This window comes from Trichoplusia ni, chromosome 5, assembly GCF_003590095.1.
Source record: "Trichoplusia ni isolate ovarian cell line Hi5 chromosome 5, tn1, whole genome shotgun sequence".
Taxonomy (NCBI): Eukaryota; Metazoa; Arthropoda; class Insecta; order Lepidoptera; family Noctuidae; genus Trichoplusia; species Trichoplusia ni.
In genome coordinates this window covers 16988748-17010786 of record NC_039482.1, presented here as the reverse complement: position 1 = coordinate 17010786, position 22039 = coordinate 16988748, and the positions used below count along the sequence as shown (strand labels likewise).

The 22039-nt window shown below is 34.4% G+C and overlaps 1 protein-coding gene and 1 non-coding gene across 4 annotated transcripts in view; one reads left to right on the top strand and one right to left on the bottom strand.

Annotated features, from left to right (window-relative positions):
• LOC113493772 (myogenesis-regulating glycosidase) overlaps positions 1-21506 on the bottom strand; it is a 40595-nt gene extending 19089 nt beyond the window's left edge. Inside the window, exons 1-2 of one of the 3 annotated variants that reach the window (XM_026871784.1) lie at positions 21338-21506; positions 9740-10289 (exon numbers count right to left, since the gene is read on the bottom strand). In XM_026871784.1, coding sequence (XP_026727585.1) covers positions 9740-10267 — 528 coding nt within the window. In that variant the 5' untranslated portion in view covers positions 10268-10289; positions 21338-21506. Of the gene's footprint in view, positions 1-3649; positions 3869-6623; positions 7171-9739; positions 10290-21337 lie in introns of those variants that run through there. The other 2 variants (XM_026871786.1, XM_026871787.1) reach the window with 2 other exon arrangements.
• Trnal-uaa lies at positions 17415-17498 on the top strand. Its single transcript has one exon. It is a non-coding gene; the product is annotated as a tRNA-Leu (tRNA).
• Positions 21507-22039: the final 533 nt, after the last annotated feature.

Genomic DNA, 22039 nt, shown 5'->3' with positions numbered 1-22039 from the left:
CTTCTATTAACACTGTATTACATCATTGTAATACTGGTCTGAAACTTATGGTCAGATTTACAAAATCAACGATGTGAATACCTGTCTAGTGCAAATAGACTCGCGACATTAAGGGTTTATAACAATTTTAGGCTTAAAAAAAACAAATTATTGTAGTCATTCCTACCTCTATACAGCAAATATAATTATATAATAATAAGTAGTCGTGATTAAATTTTTCTTGATCAAATAATGGTCAGTATTATGTAAAACAATATTATGTACTATTCTGGACTTAACTCTGGGTAGGTATTATAAATAAATATGTATGGGAGAGTCGATGTAAATTACGATTAGTCAAAGATAATGTTAATAACTGACAGTCTACCACCATGTCTTCATGTAATATTTTATGGTCGTGGAAGAGTGACAGCGCAATACACAGCTTAACGCGGCTTCTCTCTTCCACACTGACATACACTAATAGAGACTCAATCATCTTACAGTTAAACTGCGTGAGAAGTTTTGTGGTGCTGTGTAATTAGTTTTTAAGATTTTTTAAGAGTGAAATGAAAGCATCCATTCATTATAATACGTACTTTAAAAGGTGACTGTGGTCTTCAAGAGAGTTGAAAAAAAAACGAATACGAATAAAGTGCTTTCTTTTCTATAAATTATCACAAAAATGTACAAAAACATTTAAACAATCTATACATATAATAAAATTGTAGAAAAGTGAAAACTGTACATTGAATATTTTTTAAAAAGAATATTTGGAGGGTGGTCTACGAACGATTCCGATGCCGAAAATATGATTTATAGAATTTTTGTCTGTTTGTCTGTTTGTCTGTTTGTCTGTTTGTCTGTTTGTCTGTATGTATGTCCGGAAAGATCTCGGAAAGTACTGGATAGATTTGATTCATATTTTCAGAGAATACCAACAAGAGCTCCGGTCAACATACTTTTTACTTATTATCTCGCTTTTCGTTACAGGGGGTGAGCAGGAGCCTTTTATATCTATACACAAATATCAAATTATCTCATAAACTACTGAATATGTTTCGTTCAAATTTTGCATGAAGCTTATCGTACACATGATACAACAAATATATAAAAACCATAACGCTACTATGCAGGGGGCATGAGCAGTAAAGATTTAAATTTTTGGACTCACCCGTAACATCATATAATACAATTATGAGGTGTATTTTCACCCCATTGAGTAGTAGGCAGCACGGTCATCAATTTACTCAAAAAACATTACGCTATTTATCTTAAGACTTTTGTCAGAGCAATAATATATTTTTTCGAAAGTAAATCATTTTCACAAAATCAGTCATGTTATTATCTTTCAAGTCTAATGTAGACCTAGCGCGACAATAATTAAAATAAAAGAAACATAAACTATTAATACTTTTATTATTATTCTTTTGATGCAAATGTTACTTCGTAATCGGTACATTCTTGAAACAAAGGAACTTAAATTATTTTTATTTTTATTGGTGTACTAAAATTACTCAAGTTCAAATGTGGAATGCCGTAATATGATTTTGTGTTTATTTACGATAGGTGTATATACTTATGTCTTTAGCTCGGTAATGTTGGCGATGCTACTTCAAGATAAAAGAATTCGTAGTGACACTCAACCCAAAGTTGCATGTAGTTCACATTGATCTCATCTATAATTATGCATAACAATAAATTACTGAACGACACAGTTAATTATATTACCTTGGTTCATCTGTAACTACTAGCAACAAAAATATAAACTTTCAAACAAAAAAAAGCTTTTCAAACAATGAAATAAAGTTTTCTTAAATTTGCAACATTACATAAGCCAAAAGTATTTCGGATAGAAAAGCCCAGAAAACTTGCATAAAAACTTCATAATAGGTATGCAATGTGAAAGATCTATAAGACCAAAGCTATCAATGAATAAGTTAATAATACGCTAGAAGGTTTTTGACATTACGTATCTATTGATAAAACAATGTCTACTGATAAATGGGATTTTTCAATATTTTAACGATTTGATTGGTCTACATCCGCCATTACATAGAACGCACACGTGGCCTTTCCAAAGATTCCTTTAACAATTTATTGTAATCTCTACTTATTTAAAATTTTCTTCTATCGTAGCCTGGTAAACACAGGGGAAGGAACGAGACTGAATGAGTTTTTGAGATCCCAAAGCTAAGCCGACGAGGATTAGAAACATATTTTTGGAAATTTCTCCAATAAGGCTGATAATAGCGTGTAGCTATCAGCACTTACATTCGTTATACAATGTCTGGAAGATTCATTTTGGTTGTCAGTATCGACAGCGTAACCTCATAACCAACCTCATGTAGTCTTTATTTAAGTTCCATTTATGCAGTAGGGATGACGGTATTTTACTTCAATGATCGTCAGGTAGGTTAACGAATAAAATACGTATTTTTTCTTTGTAAATTGGTACAGTAAATAGAACTCGTGCGCATGAAGTCACTTTTATGTTCATATTTTGCTTTGTCGTAACATCACAAATTAGACATATCCTATACTTTAGATTTTTGTCATTGTCAATTTAAAAAAAAGGGGTGTCTGATATTTTTTTTTCACGCTATTTATTTATCAGCAATTTAAAGGCAAATCATGATCAAAACACCAGCGGGGCCAAGATAACACGTTTAACAACTTTTTTATTTTGGAAATATTCCAATAGTTTGTGAGGAAGATCATTTTTAATATTAAGAGGACAATCAAACATAACGTGTTTCAGGAAACCGTTTATCTGGGCGCAATTTTGCAAAATCTTATATCTTATGACACTATGTAACATCCACAGTTACCGAGCCCGACTCTCACTTCACCAGCTCCGTCCACAAAAATAATTTGACATCTTATTTATATCGTCAGAAAACATCGTGTGTGAAAATAACAACTGTCTGGCTATCACTGTTCCTGAGAAACAGCCAGGTGACAGACAGACGAACGGACACCGGGGCCTCAGTAATATGGTTCTGGTTTACCTCTTTGGTTACAGTACAATAATAATTTTATGATACCTCATAAGCCGTCTAACAATTTCAGGTGTAGGCCGGCCAAAGAACAGACGTGCTCGAAAATCATAACCCACCCAACTAGAAAATGGAAACCCTCGAAAGTAAAACATTTTTAGCAGAAGTGCTAAGACTGAGTTATACCTTACCATACTTGCACCCCCCCCCCCCATTTTTAAACGGCTCGATTTGTCAAACATGTCTTAACGAACACTCGCACATAATTCACGTTTAAATTAAAATTGTACAATTCGTTCGGAAGCTATGACGTCACAGACAGACGGGCAGGCAGGCAGATATCTCAAAGTTATAAGCCCCTCTTTTTGGGATTAAATAAGAAAAAGTCATTAAAACAGCTGTGAAATATTTGACACCAGGATAGTATCGTAAACGATGAAATGTGTTTGATTCGAACATTTGATAGTCTTTGGGCCGCTCAAGATTCATTATAAATTAGAAAAAAAAGAAAGCTTAAAATGTAGAAAAAAGTGTTTCATTTTCAATATTGCATTACATTTTTGCGATGATCGTTATTATTAAACTTCATAGTTTTTCACATCTTGAAAATCACGCAGACGAAGTCGCGGGCAACAGCTAGTTGAGAATAAAGTTATACAAAACTCCTTGACCTTCGAATCCAAATAGTTGTTAATGCTTCCAGAACTGTCAGAACTCTGGCTCCTGCAGCCGATGCTATCATCACTGTTACACAGTCCATCACCAGTATCACCACTATCACCACTCGACTTGCTGACGTCAGAGTCTGACTCGATCCACAACGGCGACCGGTATTTGAACTTGTGAGCAAACGCACTGAACTTTGACTCGTTATTCATTGTGAGTTGGTGATTAGTGGAATGGTGATTATGAAATTGGCGTGTTTAATAAGACAATAAATGAAAAGCATGCACTTGTTTTTTTTACCGACTCTATAATATTTTCTACGGACGTTTCCTTTAAATATTTTAATACACGAACAGTTTCTAGTAGGTAAAACTATAAGTTTTTAAGACGGAAAAACAGTCTAAATGTATAGAAATCGTATGTTGTGATGTGGTGTGTGTAGGAGAGGGTATGAGACTAATCTGTGTAAGATCACGGACAAATCCCGCCGTTTTTTAATGTAGGCAAATAGGTTGAGGGATGTGCAAGTTGTGATCCCAGAGTTATTTTTGTTATGATTTAGCCGTGACACAGAAAATGCATTTTTATCGAGTTACGAAGGTTTATTTAAGTAATGTTTCTATTTTTTGTAGTTAATAAATGATTTATAGTTTCGTAAATAATATGCTTAGAGGTACAAACATTTTAATGACTTTTCTTGAATTAGTTACAAACTTATTTATTTTAAACCCAGCTAAATAACTTCGAGTCTGTCATGTATCATATTTTAAGCTTCATTAAGTACATTTTTTTTTTTACCTTGAACCTATTAATATGACAAAATATTAGTTTTACAAACATAACATTTATTTTTCAAGTCCATAATGCTTACTGTCAGTAGGTAGCCAGATCAAATATCAGGTGACCCCGACCATTAAGAGTATGAATAAGTAAAACCATAATGAAATAGATACCAACACTAACCGAGACTAAATTGATCGTCCCGACAGGATGTCGCAATTTACAATCAGCTCCTTCGCTTTCAGTGTCACAGATTAGATTGGTACACTTCTTAGCAGGGAAATGTATACGCAACAGTTTTTTAACGTATTTTTTCAAGATCTTAAGCGTATATTTTTATTGTATTTTATTTTAAAAGCATTTGGAGATGTTTTATTATTATAACTCTCGCACGCAGGAATTTAATACTTGTGTCCCGCGGGTTCAAAAATATACATATCACATGGACAGTAAAACCCAGACTCAGAACAAGCATTCGTGGACCACACAAAAACTTGTCCTACGTGGGGATCGAACCCGCGAGACGATGCGCACAGTGGGTTTGGCGTGGTGAGCTCAACCACTCGGCTATTTGTGTAGTCAACTCTGATTTAACAGCTAAAGTCTCCTCGATATTAAGTGAGACAGAAGAACCAAAATAACCCCCTTGAGATAATCAGCCCTAACAATAAAACAATATTAAACCAATATTTTTATAAAACTATCTCTAATGGAAGTCTTAAGAAATGTATGTTTTCCAAATCCCAAAGGATTAGCGGCCCTTTTAGTTATACCAAAATAAAACAAACTATTGAGGGATCTGTAAAAATGGTCTAGATTGTAAGTGTTCCGACTTGAAACGTGAGAGTCCCCTAGATATAACAACATATTATACTGATAGCATGAGCATGACTTGAGGTGAACTTGAGAAAGTAAAAAGAAACGGAGAAAACTACCTACACAAAAATACTACTTCATATATGTACATAGCCTGTCATAGTATATTCATATGATAAGATATTTATAAGAAACTTTTAAACAAAAATAAAATATATTCTAAGTATTCACAATGGGTCTACAAAGATATCTTCATCCCTGTCCAAGCCAGGAAACGTTTCCAAAGGGTTACAACATTGCCACTTATTTGAATTTTTAATTAAATTTCTTATGTAGTTCTTTAATTAATACTAACTGTTGACCGCATGCCAGCCCGGTACAAATCGAAATGATGCCATCAGACAAAAAAGTCGGGACAAAACTATCATATAAATGGTAATCCTGGATATAAACTATCTGTGCACCAAGTTGCGTCTAAATCTGTTCAGTGGTTTTTTCGGGAACATCCATTCGTACTAACAAGTTTTCGAGTCTATAATATTGGAATATAATCTTTTAATAAACAATGTATTTTTTTACCTTGCCGGTAACTAAAATGGCGTTGAAAGCCGCTGAAGTCATTTCGATGTTTTTACGCCATTCTTACTTCATCTTTATTGATATGACTCATATTTATCTCAGCAAGAGACTAGGTGTGATGTAAAATTATTTGCCTTATCAACAGAGTCTTGGATGCATTTGTCGATTGGATGAAGTATTTACCTGGTCGCCATTATCCTCTATTTCCCAGTTATTTTATATCTGGCGTGGGACGATAATTGTTATCTAGAATTTCATTCTTATTAACTGAAGTTTATGTTCCAGAATTATCTGTATCATACTACTACACAACTTGAGACTGCACGGATAGCCGAGTGGTTGAGATGGTCACGCCAGACGTGTCGTGATTTGGTTCTCTGCGTAGGACAAACATTTGTGTGATCTACGAACGCTTGTCTTGAGTCTGTGTGTCTTTGCGCATGTGACTTGAATGTTTGTAAAACCTCCCGCGATACAAGGATTAATTTCATGAGTCCGGGAATCGTATGACACGAAATATACGAAATATATTATTTCAAACGAGGTAAACAAGATACGTATAAGATTAGCCGCAAATATTATCTTAATCAATTATGCAAGCCGGAGTGATTTATCAAAAATCATGTGATAATAAAATTTACAATGAATTTTAAACCTTGTGTGCTTATAATAACACTTAAAATACGTCATCAGAGGAGGGCAAACGTTATTTGTTTAGATTCGCTACTAGTCTGAATAGAGACATGGTAAACGTCCCCTTTTGGATAAAAACCCAAGTATTTTAGATGAGAACAAGAAACTTACATTCAAACCATCCTTCCTAATCTTTTCAGCAACAATTTTAAAGTCTTCAGTCTCTAAAGCACCTTTATTTGCTTTTCGATACACAATAGGACTGTCTTCTGCTGATGCAGCGTCCTTCAATTCTTTCTCCACTTTACCTTCATCAGTTGTGTCTTCAGGACCTATTATCCGTACTTCTGGCGTCCTGGTACCTTCCCTAATGCTATCAGGGTAGGAGACTCTTGGTGGAGTCAGACCAGGGGAACATGGAGTGTTATTCGGAGTGAGACTTTCGATCACTCTCCGAGTTTCAGGTGGCATCTCAACATAGTCAGACGGGAAGGATGGTATGTCGATACGAAGGTCTGGCTTCTTCCTAACCCTCATGATTCCACTTCACTTATTCACTTTTTAGATAAGAATTGATGGATTTTTGTTTATATCACCAACACAAGATTATAAACAGAATTTTAAATTCCCATTTATTAAAGCACTTGTTACACTTAAAGATTACTTCTAAATGACATAAAATATTATTTTTCGCATTGACATTCACGAAAAACACTAGATAACTATTATAAAATGTTATCTGTAATTTTTCTTTGCTTTACTTTATCAAGTTTGCACCAATGGTAGTAACGTTACGTCGTCATACGTAAGATTGGATTTTTATTGATCGTCATATGATCGGATTAGTTATCTTTCATATCCAAATATTTACGGAAGTTATATTTTTGCTGTTAATGCGGAAGATGCTTGGGTAAACGGTTCTAAAAGATACGTAAGGGTATCTGCAAGATTCCTTATCAATTCAGTGGTGCATCTGAGTTATGCAGACGTCATTTAAGTAAAGAATTTTCTCAAGCGGTTTTATTTAATTTTAGAACGATTTTAACTTCCTTAATAATATGTGGCATACGTATTCTAGACCAGAAAATCTTTATGCACTTATGTTAAAAAAAAAATCAGCCCTAGAAACAACGTTTTCATATCTGCAACCTTTCTTAATTGGTCAATTATCGAATTATCTTCTGTCATTGACCTATACCCAGTTCTAAAACCACTTCATTAGTTTATTCAGGCCTTACCTCTTAGATTAAGGCAAGGAACACCTCAATGGAGACGTCATTTGAATATAAAGAAGTCTTTCTCGGTAATCGACAGTTGTATCAGCCGTGACATGATGTCATCCGTCATATCTACGTGGAGACGGTGAGGTGCTGATGAATATTGATGATCGATGAATATGGATGCACCATCTCCCTATCCGATTAATGTCAATATTTGTATAGTACATGAGGAGAAGCTAGATTGTTTTAACTGCGTTGAAGTTACAAGTGAAGGTAGTATAGTTACAATATTTTTTCCCAAAACTGTTGTTACTGATTCCTTCATAAATAACGATAATTTACAAGTTTTCTTCATTAAAGAATCTAATCCTATTCTAAACCTATGAACGGTTGTCTTGGTCATATTTTTTTAAGCGTCCTGTATTAAGTTATTAATTCTTGTGTCGCGGGGGGTTTCACAAACACACCCACCCACCCAGACTTAAACAAAGTATTTGTGGATGCTTTGCTACGCGGGGATACAGCCCGTGACACGTTGCGCTCAGTGGCACCAATCACTGGGCTATATGTGCAGTCGAGATTATAATATTGAATTTACATAACAATAACTCGAGAATTATACCTAATGCATGAGCTGTATCTGTAATTCTACTATAATATGTGTAGAGTACTAGAAGGACCATCAAAAGGCCTCAAATTCTATACAACTTTAAACATCTACTTATTGATCTTTGCGACACACTGAACCTGAGACATCCTTCATCTGACGTCATCACCACGCACCTAAATTTAAGAGCAAGAATTTGAACTCATGATGTTTGTACTTGTAAGATAAAGGTTTTCACTGGCCACGGATTAGAAGAAGATAACGAAACAAATATGTTTAAAGATTATCTGTTTAACCAGAGCAAGGTTAGTAACGAGCTCAAACAATACGGACCAGTGTTTGTAGATTAGGCAGCAGATAATAATGTTTGTGACGATAGTGTAATCGAACTGGGTTATTTGATCGCGACTTTCTTTTTAATGATGGTGATTAGTTGTGTTTGTTTCTCATTTTAAAGAAGAAGATATTATTGGCGCAAAATTAAGTTTGTTTCGAAAGTTTTGCGAATATTATTTATTTACTTTGGGAGTTTCTTACCGGTTCTTTCCTATAGGATTGACATTTTGAAAGCGCGCACCAAGAGCTATCACTGCATCGTTTTAAATGTCTTTTAATCTTTTTGATTTTGTTTTTGCTATTATGCTTTCATTAAATACGCGTGAGTAAAGCATTGTATCATTTAATAAAGAATCATCCTTACGAAAGTTACCTTAAAAACATATTTTGTTAACAAAAAAGTGTAGTCTCTTACACATGTATGTAAATTATGCTATTAGTGTTATTAACCTACTATAGAACTTTTGTATTTTGTTAAATCCTTATGCCCTAAATAATAATGAATATATTTTAGGGGCCTGATTGCCCCTAAAATTATTTGTTGTTTTCTACCTACAAAATATTTTAGTCTATTTCAAATGCTAGTCGATCTAATATTTGTATGTAAATCAGTATAAACTTGAAACTCCATTTTGGGAAAACGACACACAAATCTAGTCGAAGTGATACACATTGAAAACAAATTAGACGATCACGACTGTCTGCGACAGAGGAATTTACTTATTATTGCAATCGCGTAGACTTGTAGATATTTACTTTGTTTGGTGCTACAAAATTACAGTCTACGTAGATGTCCAAAACTTATGTTATACCTACGTATGTTTCAAATCTAGATTAAATATGCTAGATATATGAACTAATAATACTTAAAAACATTTATTTGGTAACATAGCAAAGTTGTATCCAAATCTATTTATCTATAAATTTCGTGAACCCTATTCTAATTCATGCTCTATATTATGCCTGACACATAAATAGATGAAGAACCTTTAGTAAGAGTCTAAGACTTGAAGTGTTAGTTAATAAAGTAGGCCATGTACGCTTGTGCGAGATTCATAATAGTTCCTATAAAAAATCTCCAAAAAGTGAATCCTATAATCATCTAAGTAATGTATTGAACTCACCTCATCCTGCGGATTATTCAAGTATTGCTGTCTGAGCACCTCCAGCTCCAAGTTCTGCAGCGTCGGCATCGAGATGGAGTTTCTCCTCAAGCTCGCCTTCCTCTGCTCCATGGCCTCCTTCTCCTTCCGAATCATCTCATCAGACTCCATCGCTCCAAACGTCTTAGACGTACTCGGCGTCACTTCCAAATCTGTAGACTCCGTCGTTGGACTGGTCGGCTTCGAAGATTTCGCAGAATCAGGCTCCAAGGTAATATACAAGGTCCCTTCAGGAGTATTCACTATTATCGTATCATTATTCGGCGATGTGTGCACTTCTCCCAAATCCGAAGCGTGTAGCTTCCTATCCTTTTCGCTCCCTGCCTGTTCCCCATTTTCCTTCTCATTTGCACGCTTGGGTCGTATAGGTTCGTCTGGTTTGACCAGATCTAGTTCTATGAAGTCGTCGACGTATGGGATGTCCTCGTTTGTACTTATTTCTGGAGAGTTTAAACCTTTTTCTATGTCTTTCGAGTTTTGTTTTTCCATTTCTCTATTTCATAGTAGAGATCTGTGAAGAAAAAGTTCGATTCATTAACCTTTACAATAATCGATTCAACAACATTTTTTTTGTGTGGAAACATTTGATAGATCGAAGCCTCATTAAATGATGTTTTTGTTTTGATAAAAACGAATAGAAAAAATACTTGTATGGGTTTTTTGTGCTATTACTTGAGTGAATAGCATTTATTTTATTGATTCTAGTTAAACAGGTTCATTGACCTTATGAGGTAATGAATATGAGGAAATACTTTTTAACAGTACATAGATTCCCTTTATATACTTTGATAGTGGTCATTAGAATATTTTTTTGTTTACGTGGAAATCAAATTATTTCCACCATTTTTGATAACATTTTGCTTGGATAAACTTGATGTGCTATATTTTACTGGTCACTGGTAAAACTCAAGTAAACTGTCGTATTTATGATGTCAGTAAATGTCTGTTAATTTATTTGACAGTGTTCGCAGGACTTTAAACGGAACTAGAGTATGTGACTTGCCTATTAATGTGATGAGTTATTTATTGTAGGAGTTACAAATAAAAACCGTCACAATTCCAAACTCCTAGAATCATGTAAACTTTTTAAACTATTTACTTAGAAACAATATAACTTAAGTTAGGTAAAAATCAGCTTCATATAATACTTTGAATTAAGTTTAAGTATGATTATATTTATCAATATTATTATATAAGCATAGCCAAAACATATTGGTTACAAAAATTGGTCATCTATCCAATTTTTGATCTTGAGTTTGCACGATGTTTATTTTCATTATTTATTGTTAGCGCCATAAATTCGTTAAAATTTCAACCAACCACCACGATTAATGAATATGCGGTCTAGTAACAGACATCCTACAGACAGCGGACCTTCAGTAATAGGGTTTCATTTTAACCCTTTGCAGGACCCTAAAAACGTTCATCACAAGCCGGTGTGTTTACTAACTGTCATATTATATTATATCACTGCAACATAACAAAGTAAGTGACGCAAGTAATTAGAGGCTCCCTTATATGTCGAGGAAAACAATGTGTGATGTATTGCTTGTCTGTGGTTTGTACCATCACCTGTTTAAGCAGGTGTGATCCGTAATGTTTCTGTGGTAACTATCGTTTTAGTTGTAGTACTTAATACATAAGTGAATAAAATACAGACTTGAGGATGTCCACGGATGGGCAAGACTTTCTGATACAGGAAACATGCAAAATGGTAAATATATTTTGTAGAGTCATATTCTTGTATCACGTGTCGAAACAGTTTCTAACTACACTCTACAGCTAGTAAACTAAGCTAAGCTTTATGAAAGAATTAAACTTAGAAAACATATAAAAAACTATTAGTTTGTCTACTTTATTCCAGGTAAGTACCCTTTTTGCAGTTTATTTCAATCAATCATAATTTTCCGCACCTCGACAATTTTCACTACATAAAATAAAAAATCTTAATTTCCAAAACAGTTCTTGATTTATGACAAACTATTTATTACTCAAAAAAAATAAAGAAAAAAACTACAAACCACGGAACTAAAATCACAAATAAAATGTCCACCACTGACGCACGAATAAATTTACAATATTTACAACATTAAACCTTTATCACTAACATCGACTCCTGCGCACCGTAAGGCTAAGCACACACTGACACAAGGCTACACACACACGTAACGATGTTTGCTGTACGATTATCGCGTGATTAGCATAGCTTGGCTTTTTGTGGAGTGACGTCAGAACCGGCTTGTATACAAAAAAATATATTTATTGGAAAAAAAATGGAATGAGATCAAAGGGTACCCGACAAGATTATTTTTATATTTTCAATGCATTTGCTGCCCATGTACTGAAACTACTTATTGAAGAATCATAATCATTTTTGCTTTCTTATGAAAAGAGAAGACGACCATTAGATAACCGGCCTTGTTCGCTTTTAGTTTTCGTTACAATCTACTTATTCATTGTTATTTAAACCAAAAAAGAAGAAACATACATAAGTATTTATGGCCTTTTTGCACGGAGAGGGATGAAAGAAGAAAAACTAAATCTCTTAACTTATTAAATACAACAACTAGTAAAGTAAAGTAAGGTACTTGTTCTATCTCTCCTCAGATGTTACTACTATGACTACTACGTAGGTAGGTACTTGAAAACCCTTGTAAGAGATTCAAGAATTATCTGATTTGAGTGCATTTATCAATTTTTCAAGGTTATCCTCAAAAATGATATGAAACTGATTGTGTACTCTAGGTTATAGACTTTGTCTCAGAGATGTCAAACGTATAAAATAATAGTTATAAATTATCTTTTTCCGAAGTGTAAAGTGTGTGAAGTATCTACCGGTTTCTGAACACGGCTGTGGTTGACCGAAGAGCTAACGATAAATTACAGTGCTTGAGTTTTGGTTATTCAGATGATTAATTTACCCGAGGGGCAATTGGCGTTTAAGAAAAAAACCAGTGTGTCATTCAAATCACGCGAAGACATATGTAAATCACATACAGATTTGACTTGTATGGGGCAGTATTTTTACAACCATCAATGGTATGAAACAGGTGCATAGATGTTTGAGACTTGTATTTATTTCTTTGGTATTACATATTTATTATTTATTAGTGGAATATTTTTTCATTAAAATAAATTTCGTGAAGCGATTCCATAGTTATTTGATAATGGAATACTCAATAGTTTTATCGCGCTCGAGGGATAATGTAAATAGGCTAAAGAAAAGCAAACTGGATGAGTGACAAATAAATTTGTTCAAGTTCCTTCCCTCTCTTTCTTTTTTTTCTCCCACCAACAAATTCCACGATCGTAACAAATGGCGAAGTATAGCTTAGTGGCGGAGGACGGAACAGCCGGACGAACGGGCATCGGAGTCCCAGTAATAGGGCTCGCTCTGTACCTTTTAGATACCTTGCCCTAAAACCAATGTTCAAAACTACGTTTCCCTCGCATAATCATGTAGTTGTAACAACTCAACTACTAGCAAATAATACTAGTAACAAATTCGTTTCAGCTGATTGAAACATAATAATTACGAATACAATAAGATTGTTCAGCCTTGCACAACCAAGTACTGAGTGTAGACGATAAAGGCAGTGTTTTACTGAAGACAATGTTTTCAGATCTAGTGTTTTGCTATTTATATCAAAATTCTCTTAAATCGTACTGGAATACTACAATTTTTATTAAAATTAAGAGCAACTGTTAAACTATACCAATGTCTTTTATGGTTCATTCAATATGAAGATTTTCTAAATCACTTTTGTGGTAAAAACAAGGCTTATTTTCGAACGTATGTTTTTATGAAATGTTGTTAATACTTATCAAATTAAATTACAGTATTTAAATGAGAGCAAAAGTAACAAAAATAATTGTCAAAACGCATTTGAAGTCGCAGGCAAAAGCTAGTAATACTATAAAAGGTTACTAGTGTGCCTTAAATGTTTCTTAAATGGATCAGTGAACTGCCTTAACATTTAGAATTCTATTTTTCTCTCCGCGATCCGAGATGAAGCAAAAAAGGACAGTTTGTCATCATTATCATTCATACAACTCTCAACTATCTCCACGACGGTATCATAGAAGAATCCGTCGAGAACCAAAAGAAATAAAGAATTTTCTTTTCCTATTTTCTACAGTGCAGAGCAGGTTGAGGTCGCCACGCCAAACCTACCGAGCCTACGTGTAATGGTTCATTCCCTGCATAGGACAAGCATTTGTTTGAGCGACGATTTTTTTTCCAATGTATGAGTGTCTTTGTGCACGTAACTTGAACGTTTGTGGAACCCCCGCGACATAAGGATGAATTAGCTGAGTGCGAGAGTCGTAACTTTAATAAAAATAATTTAAAACAAAATAAAACTATAAAATCGAAACTATAATGTAAAGTATTAATATAATCAAGGAGGTTGCGTTACATCTACACTCCAGATAATTAAAAAACCATTAGCTAACGACAATTTAAATTACAACGATCAAACAGCGTCAAACTTGAATTTAAATTGTTTAACATCAAGTTTTATCAACGATAGCCATGTTTTTGAGGTAAGGAAGTGTAAAATAAAGTATGCTTGACTAACCTATGCGAACATATAGTACAGGAATAGTATTAGCAGGATTAGCACCAGACTCGCGTAGAGTAAGTAATCTAGGTTTTCAATACACCACTTGAAACACACTGAGAAACTTGCAGCACAAGACACACACAGCGACATTTTCAATGAAATTAGAGTTGTCGAAATAATACGACAGTTTTAAAAAAGTTTATTTCATTTAAGTTTTAATTTCGAACGATTATAAAAGGAAAAGTACGTTATTGTTCTTTTTTCTTATGTTTTTTTTTATTGTATTTATAATTTTTTTTTTCTATATCACTTTATTCCTTTTTTCCACTTCACCGTTATTTAATTATCACTTGAAACACACAGAACGAATGTAAACGCAACAATGAATAATTAACAGCACACTTAGTGACTAGCTAAACGATTTTTGTTTTTAACAAAAGTGAACGAAATTAGTTCTTATTTAACTGGTCATTATAAATGATTGGTAAGTGACGTAGACACTAGTGGTGGATACCAGGTTTGTTTGCTGCTCTGGTGATTATCGCTAAGATGCGCGGTGATCCGTTAAACAAGAGCGTTAATTGCGTTAATCAGCATTATGAGCTCGAAATACTCTACGAGAACAAATAGAATTGTGATAAGGCGTGAAGAAACCGTAGATATTAGACATTTTTTTGTTATTTTTTTGTCGGTCATGCTTAGGAAGGTAAAATGAAGGAAATTCCGCCAGTGCCGTGTAGTGCATGTGTAATTTCGCGATTTCAAGGCAAGGGCGAGGTGACAGGGGTGATTTTATTCGGTGCAAGTTCGGCAAACACCAAAAACAATGCAAGGAAACTACTTGGATGCAATTTAAGGTCCTGTTGTGGGGAATACATTTCTGTATACTAACTTACTACACTATTCAAGAGTGACTAAGGTAAAAGTCGCTTATAAGGCCGGCAGTACGTGCTAAGAAAAGTCTCTACTCTCAAGTATTCGAATCACGCGTCAAGTAAATCCGAAACACAGTATTCTTGATCACTGCGGACTGCTGAACAGTACAGTATTATACAGGAGGCTTACTCCCGCATCTAGTTTGGTTTTGATTTTGATCCAAATTTATTTTCGTTCTTTGTTTTATCAACCAATCAAAAAGAGAAGCAACTCAGTGTTATCAACATCTTCAACTGTGGATTAATTTTGTTCTAAAGTATCAAACCGATTGAAACGTAACTAGATTCTGTCAGGACTTCAGAAGTAATCGTACAGTTCATTTGTAGAAACGACATGAATTCTTGCAAAATACCAGCCACTTGTACCAGCGGCTTAAGTGTCATGCCATCGACGGAGATGGCATGACACATTGACATTGACAATAGAAATGTAGAGACGTCACTTTAAGAGTCGCTCTTCAATATGACCATTACTTACTTTGTTGGAAAACATAAGTAAATGTATGTTTAAACAAAAGAGTCCTCAAGTCATCAATATGATTGGTTAGCATTACGAGGAGGCTGCAGGCTGGCTAGCACCGAGAGCAGCTGAAGGAACAATGGACGCTACTTTATGTATTCAAGTGTCGCAGAACAAGTCTGTACTATAGTATGGGTAGGTAGGTATAGGTAAATCGGAGAAGGTTAAATGCAAAAAGTTTACATTACACTCAGTCAGCACCCAGACGAAGAGGTTGCGAAGAGGTATGGAGTTAATGAAAGTCTTGAATTTTTTTTTATTGGGACAAGACCGCCAGTTTTGCCCATCATAGCAACCTGTATACGACAGCAACAGAACGGCTGCACGGATAGCCGAGCGGTTGTGGTCACCACGGCAAACCACTGAGCGCGACGTGTCTCGGGTTCGATCCCCGCGTACGACAAGTAATTGTCTGATTAACGTAATTAAATTTCCTGTGCCTAGGTGTCCTTGTGCATGTAAACTTCGTGTTTGCGACACAAGGATTAAATTATTAAATTCGGAAGTATTTTTTTAAAACAACTAAGAATTGTTGTTGCTCTGTATTTCTCGTAACCACATACTGGCTATGGTTATCATTTAGATAGAGATCTACACTTGTCTTGTCGTACATAAAGTGTTGCGGAACAATTGGTCCCTTTTAATTTGCCTCACCTGTGAGAACAATGCGCTCTCCACACTAAATAGATGTATATCTGTATGTTGCTGTAATTAATTTATTGTATCCTTTATAACGACGAACTTTTGATAGGGTAGGCAGAGACAGTTGCACGTAAAAAAATCATAGAGGCAGGATTTTCGTATAGGTTACAAGAGATTAATATCTAAGTATTATTTACTTAATGAATTCGTTTCACGAGAAGCACGGTTATTTTTAGCTACAAATATTACAACATTTAATAAAGAAGTGAAGTTTGTGGTTATTTAGCGAGTAACTTCTGAATATACTGAAATGTTTTTATATATAATTTTATCAATTGTATGCCATTTGGGACTTAATGTTAACCCGAAGAAATGGGTATGGTTCCTTCAATACTTACAGTTCATTTCAATGAAACAATATAAGTAAGATATTCTTAGATTTTGCAGGAATTTCAACCTTATGCGATGACATTAACAAGCCATCATTATCTATGATTCACCGCAAATATTAACATGTCAGCATTGTTATCAGTACTAGTCTACACACAGCCTAATTTGGATGCCAATTAACAAGTCATACCACATTAGAGTACAGGCATAAAATACGGACAATTAAAGAAAAAAAAAATTTTGGCCCTATTTTTTAATGTTCCTATTAGATAAAACAAAACAGGTTTATCTTAATTAAAACAATGAACATGTTATCCAACGAAATAATGTTTAGACAGTTGCTTGATGTAATTATTTGTAAATATTTTTTATATTTCCTAAGCACGCCTATTAAAATACGAAATAAATGTTTTTAGTGGGTATCGTTTCAAGTTATTAATCCATTTTTTTTATTAATTAGTGGTTATTAACAATCTGATTTATTAAAGACAAACAGATTATTAATAAAATTATTGTAGCACCTTCATATCAGTTTTACTTAGTGGCTGGTCGTTAGTAAACTCTAATTCGAAAACTTTCTGTACGTCAGGTTGGCCGAGTGGTCTAAGGCGCCAGATTTAAGCTCTGGTTCCCGAGAGGGAGCGTGGGTTCGAACCCCACACCTGACAACATATTTTTGAATGCGCTTCCTTTTGTGAAATTATAAATCTTTTGAAATGATAATTTCATTTTTGTCATTATCTTCCTTATAAAACCTTTTCATATAAATTCTAACAGAATTATTAATAAATCAGATTTTACTTAAAACGTGTCACGTGCACAAACTATTTTTGCTGTAATTTCAACATCACAGTATTTTACTTTTTCATATATTTATTCAATCATTTGATTGTTCGAATTCAGTTTGACGTCAAGAGCGGTATGAGTTTAACAGACAACAGTCACAGCGCATGCGCGCAGCCTCTGCCGCGACCCATCACGCGTGCTCTCCGATTAGCATGCTAATTAAGACCTCGGCACAAACAATAAGAACTATTCACAGGGGTACAGTACAACATAGAAACTGCATACACATGCACTAGGTATGTTATAGACCACTGTAATACATTCAGTTTCCTATGGACAGTCACGTGCCATAATGTAAGTGCTGTTGATTCATGGATTACTTAACTATGCAAGGGTCAAAACGTCAAAACAGCTTTATGAATATTGCATTTTTATGTTTGAATATAGAGTCTTTGAATTCACGGGTAGACGAGTGGTTGAGCACCCCACGATAAAATCACTGAGGAAATGTGTTGCGAGTTCGATCCCCGTGTAGGACAAGCATTAATTGTGTGATCATCGAATGCTTGTTCTGGGTCTGGGTATCTTTGTACGTGTGACTTGAATGTTTGTGAAACGCCAGATTAGTACCCTATTTCTGAAGTCCTTTTTTTACATAATTTAACGTGGTCATATTATGTGGAACTCTACGCCACTCACTCTACACTCGTACCTAGTTTTCATATAGTAGATAGTGATATATGTATATGTTTTACACTGAAATTCAGAGAAGTCTTTAATTAATTTCTCTACAAAGTTGTAATGTAGTTTTATTTCACTAAAAACGAGTGTTTTCAACAATGGTTGGCATTTAATGACATCATTACCAACTTTTGGTCCTCAAAGGTTATCACCTATCGAAATACTATCTACACCACTCAAGTGCCTACTTTGAATTTATAATACATAAACAATATAATACTATTTTATTATCAAATTAGGTTAAGAGTTGTGAATGTTAAGGTTTCCTCCTACGATTGATAGCGGTGCTTTTTAAAGATTTATATTTTCAATACCCGCATAGGACCTATTTGGGATGGGATGGTTTCAGGTCCGTTTTCCTTCGTGTGAGTGATTTTGATACTTTTGAAACACGCACACAAGGATGTTTTTTATTAGTACGTCAAAATATGCTTTAAAATACTAGAACAGTGCCTAGTGGCAGCGAATCTATCACCACTTGGCTACTAAAGAAAACCAGCTGACTTACTTCTTTTTAACGCTATTTTAGTAAAAAGTTTGACTCGCGACCCATTGTCAGCTCATGAATAAAGACTCCGGTTGTTTCTTAAACTAGTCGGCCCTTGAAATAAGTAAACCGTTATTAATGATAATATTTATTTATTGAGACAAAAAATACATGCAAAGTGTCACAAAAGGGTTTGAACAATCTTAAACATATATTATGTTACAATATTAATTTATGTTGGCCACTGGTACCCAAAAGTAAAATTTAACTTGTGGTATGGGTACCAGGTATTAAATAATCATGAAAATTATAGGAATAACTACAAAACACTTGTTTTTTAGTTACGTAGCTAGTGATGACAATAATAAGATAACAATCCAAAATCATAGACAATCACACAAATTGTAATAATTAAGTAATTTTACTATTACCGAGACTCATTGCAAAACAATTCAATGAATTGACAAGATTTCTGTGAGTGGACACTTACCAGACAATCATATCTTCTAATATATAAAATTCCCGTGTCACGATGTTAGTTACCGTACTCCTCCGAAACGGTTCGAGCGATTTTTATGAAATTTTGTATACATATTGGGTAGGTCTGAGAATAGAACAACATCTATTTTTCATACCCCTAAGTGATAAGGGATGCACATACTAAAAAAAAAAATATTTTTTTCGAGGAAATTGTTTGTTTTTATAATGTGGCATTAAAATACATACAACTAGAAATAATTCATTAGGCAAAACGACGTTTGCTGGGTCAGCTAGTAAAATTATATTATTGTATAGGACCGTCATGCTAGCCAAAACTCTATTTGTAACTTGTAGACAAACAAAAACCTTGATTTGGTGTATATTAAGAAAGTTAGTATGTAGACTACTACCGGCCAAATCAATCTGGGGGCAACCATTCTTGAATTAAGACAGTTGTGAAAACTGAAAAGAAGGGAGCCAGATGCGAAACGCACTGCCTATTCTACGAGTGCGTTAGTATGACTTTAAAGGTCAACCGTCACTTATCGTTACGTCTTAATTTTGGAGATGGAGTTAAGTGCTCCTCTATTTTATTTATCAGCTATCACGAGGAGCCGGTAAGGCACTAAAAAATAATTAATGGAACCGTTCAAAATTACAAAAATCCCTAAATTTCCTACTACAGTAAATTAAGAATACTTGGTTTGCCCGAAGCTGGGGCAATAAATTGCCTGATTATCTAATACGTACTAAGGCAAACATGAGAGCTAATCCGACCATGGTTTACAACACCATAAAATAGTTATGAAGTAAAACCTACACATACTTCGGTACAGTCAACATCGAATTCAATATAGGAAACTAGGAGAGGGCTTCTATCAGCCATCTCTATTGTAATTGTGAAAAAGGGATGGCGCTCTACGCCGTGTAATAAAGCAATAATATTACATTAAGAGATAGTGGTACCTCTGATAAACTAAAAAGAGCCTAGGATAAAAAAAAAAAACTCTTTCCAGTGACTGGTTCAAAATTTGCCTTTTGAACGGATCTACGGGAAGTCTTTAGTTTATTTTGCTATTAGATACACCATTCCATTTGTGGTAATCGTCTTTAGTTGCTGACTGTACCTTCCTACGCTTGTTAACCATTTTCCTTTTGAATGGAAACTACGTGTGGTTTATAAAAGCAATGCATTTTTTTTCAAATGCTAAGTTTTCAGTTTCCTGCAAGCATTTTGTAATATTAATATTATTGTAGTATGTACTTATTGTATTATCTAGCGTCATATTTTTGAGGAGAACTTCCGTTTTTCTTTCTAAAGGGGCAGCCTTTTCTTTTCGACAATACCGATTTATTTTTCATGCATTTAAGTAAACTTAAAAGTGGAACTAGGTTCTTGGAATACAACGTTAACACGGTTGAAATTGAACCCGCGACTGTTAGCAGTTGGTGCAACTTCAGTGTTAGAGGAACCTATCAGCGCATAAAACTGGCAAACAAGAATTTAAAAGTCTTATTAGGATAGTTAGTATTAAAACTTAAAATACGCACAGAAAAAAAATGGCGATTAAATTTGTTAAGATTTTTATAAACTGCCAAGGGTTAAAGGAATTCTCATTTACTTACCTATATTAAAATGTTTCTTTACCTAATAATATATTATGTTTGGTCAAGTAAACATTCCACCTACAGACAAATAACATTATTTTACTTAATTATCACGTATAATCACAATTAATCTCGCAGGTTATCTAATATAATCTGACACCTACATAATAATGATATTCAGTAATTACCCACACATTATTATAATTTTAATAAGTACCTACAATGTTTTATAATTGTGTGTCTTTATGTTATTATTTCATTACTAATTTAATATACGACTAAGTTCACGTGAATAACACTAGTATTGTCTTGTCCGATTCTTTTTTATAAAAGAAACAACGGTTTGGTAAGAATCTTGTTTTTTTTTCTCGAAGAAACATTTTTTATGTATTAAAATATACTTACTTTAAATTCACAAATAAAACCCTGTGTTTTTTTAAAAAATCCTTTGCCAACCTACCACTAGTCACTCGGCAATCACGCGCGTTTTCCGTTGCGCTGTATGTACGTGAGATGCGCAGGAGTCGGTTCGGGAGCGCGGCGAACACTGCTCAACTCATTATCGTTTACTCGAGTGCCGGCAAAACTAATGTGACGACAACACTCGTGAGATATTCACGACTTATGCCGTGTGGGTGCGACAGAGTCATCGTTTTAATATCATATTAACTTGATTTGCTTGTGCTGTTTAATTGTTTTATATAGACACGAATTGCTTCTTGAAGTTAATGATATTTAAAGATTAGGTACATTGGTTACAAAGACGCTGTGGACATGGAAGTCTTGAACAGTCTTCAGTTAGTTTGAAATCGATTACACTTCTCGCGGTTGCATACATCGCATTAAGGGATAAGATAGGTACTTACAATTAACATACAAAAATCATGTGGAAATCCCACAAATGAAACAAATTCTTGCGGAATCAAACCCGTAGCACGTCGTGTGCTTGAGGGACTGGCTTGTTTTTCTTTTCTCTTTGTTTTTCAAGTACTTGTGCGGCCAGTTTAACGGGGTAACAACCCCTTACTGTAATGACACATCGTTATGTTTCGGGTTGATATTATTGAATAACAATTTATAAATATCAATGAAATCCAAAAAAAGGTG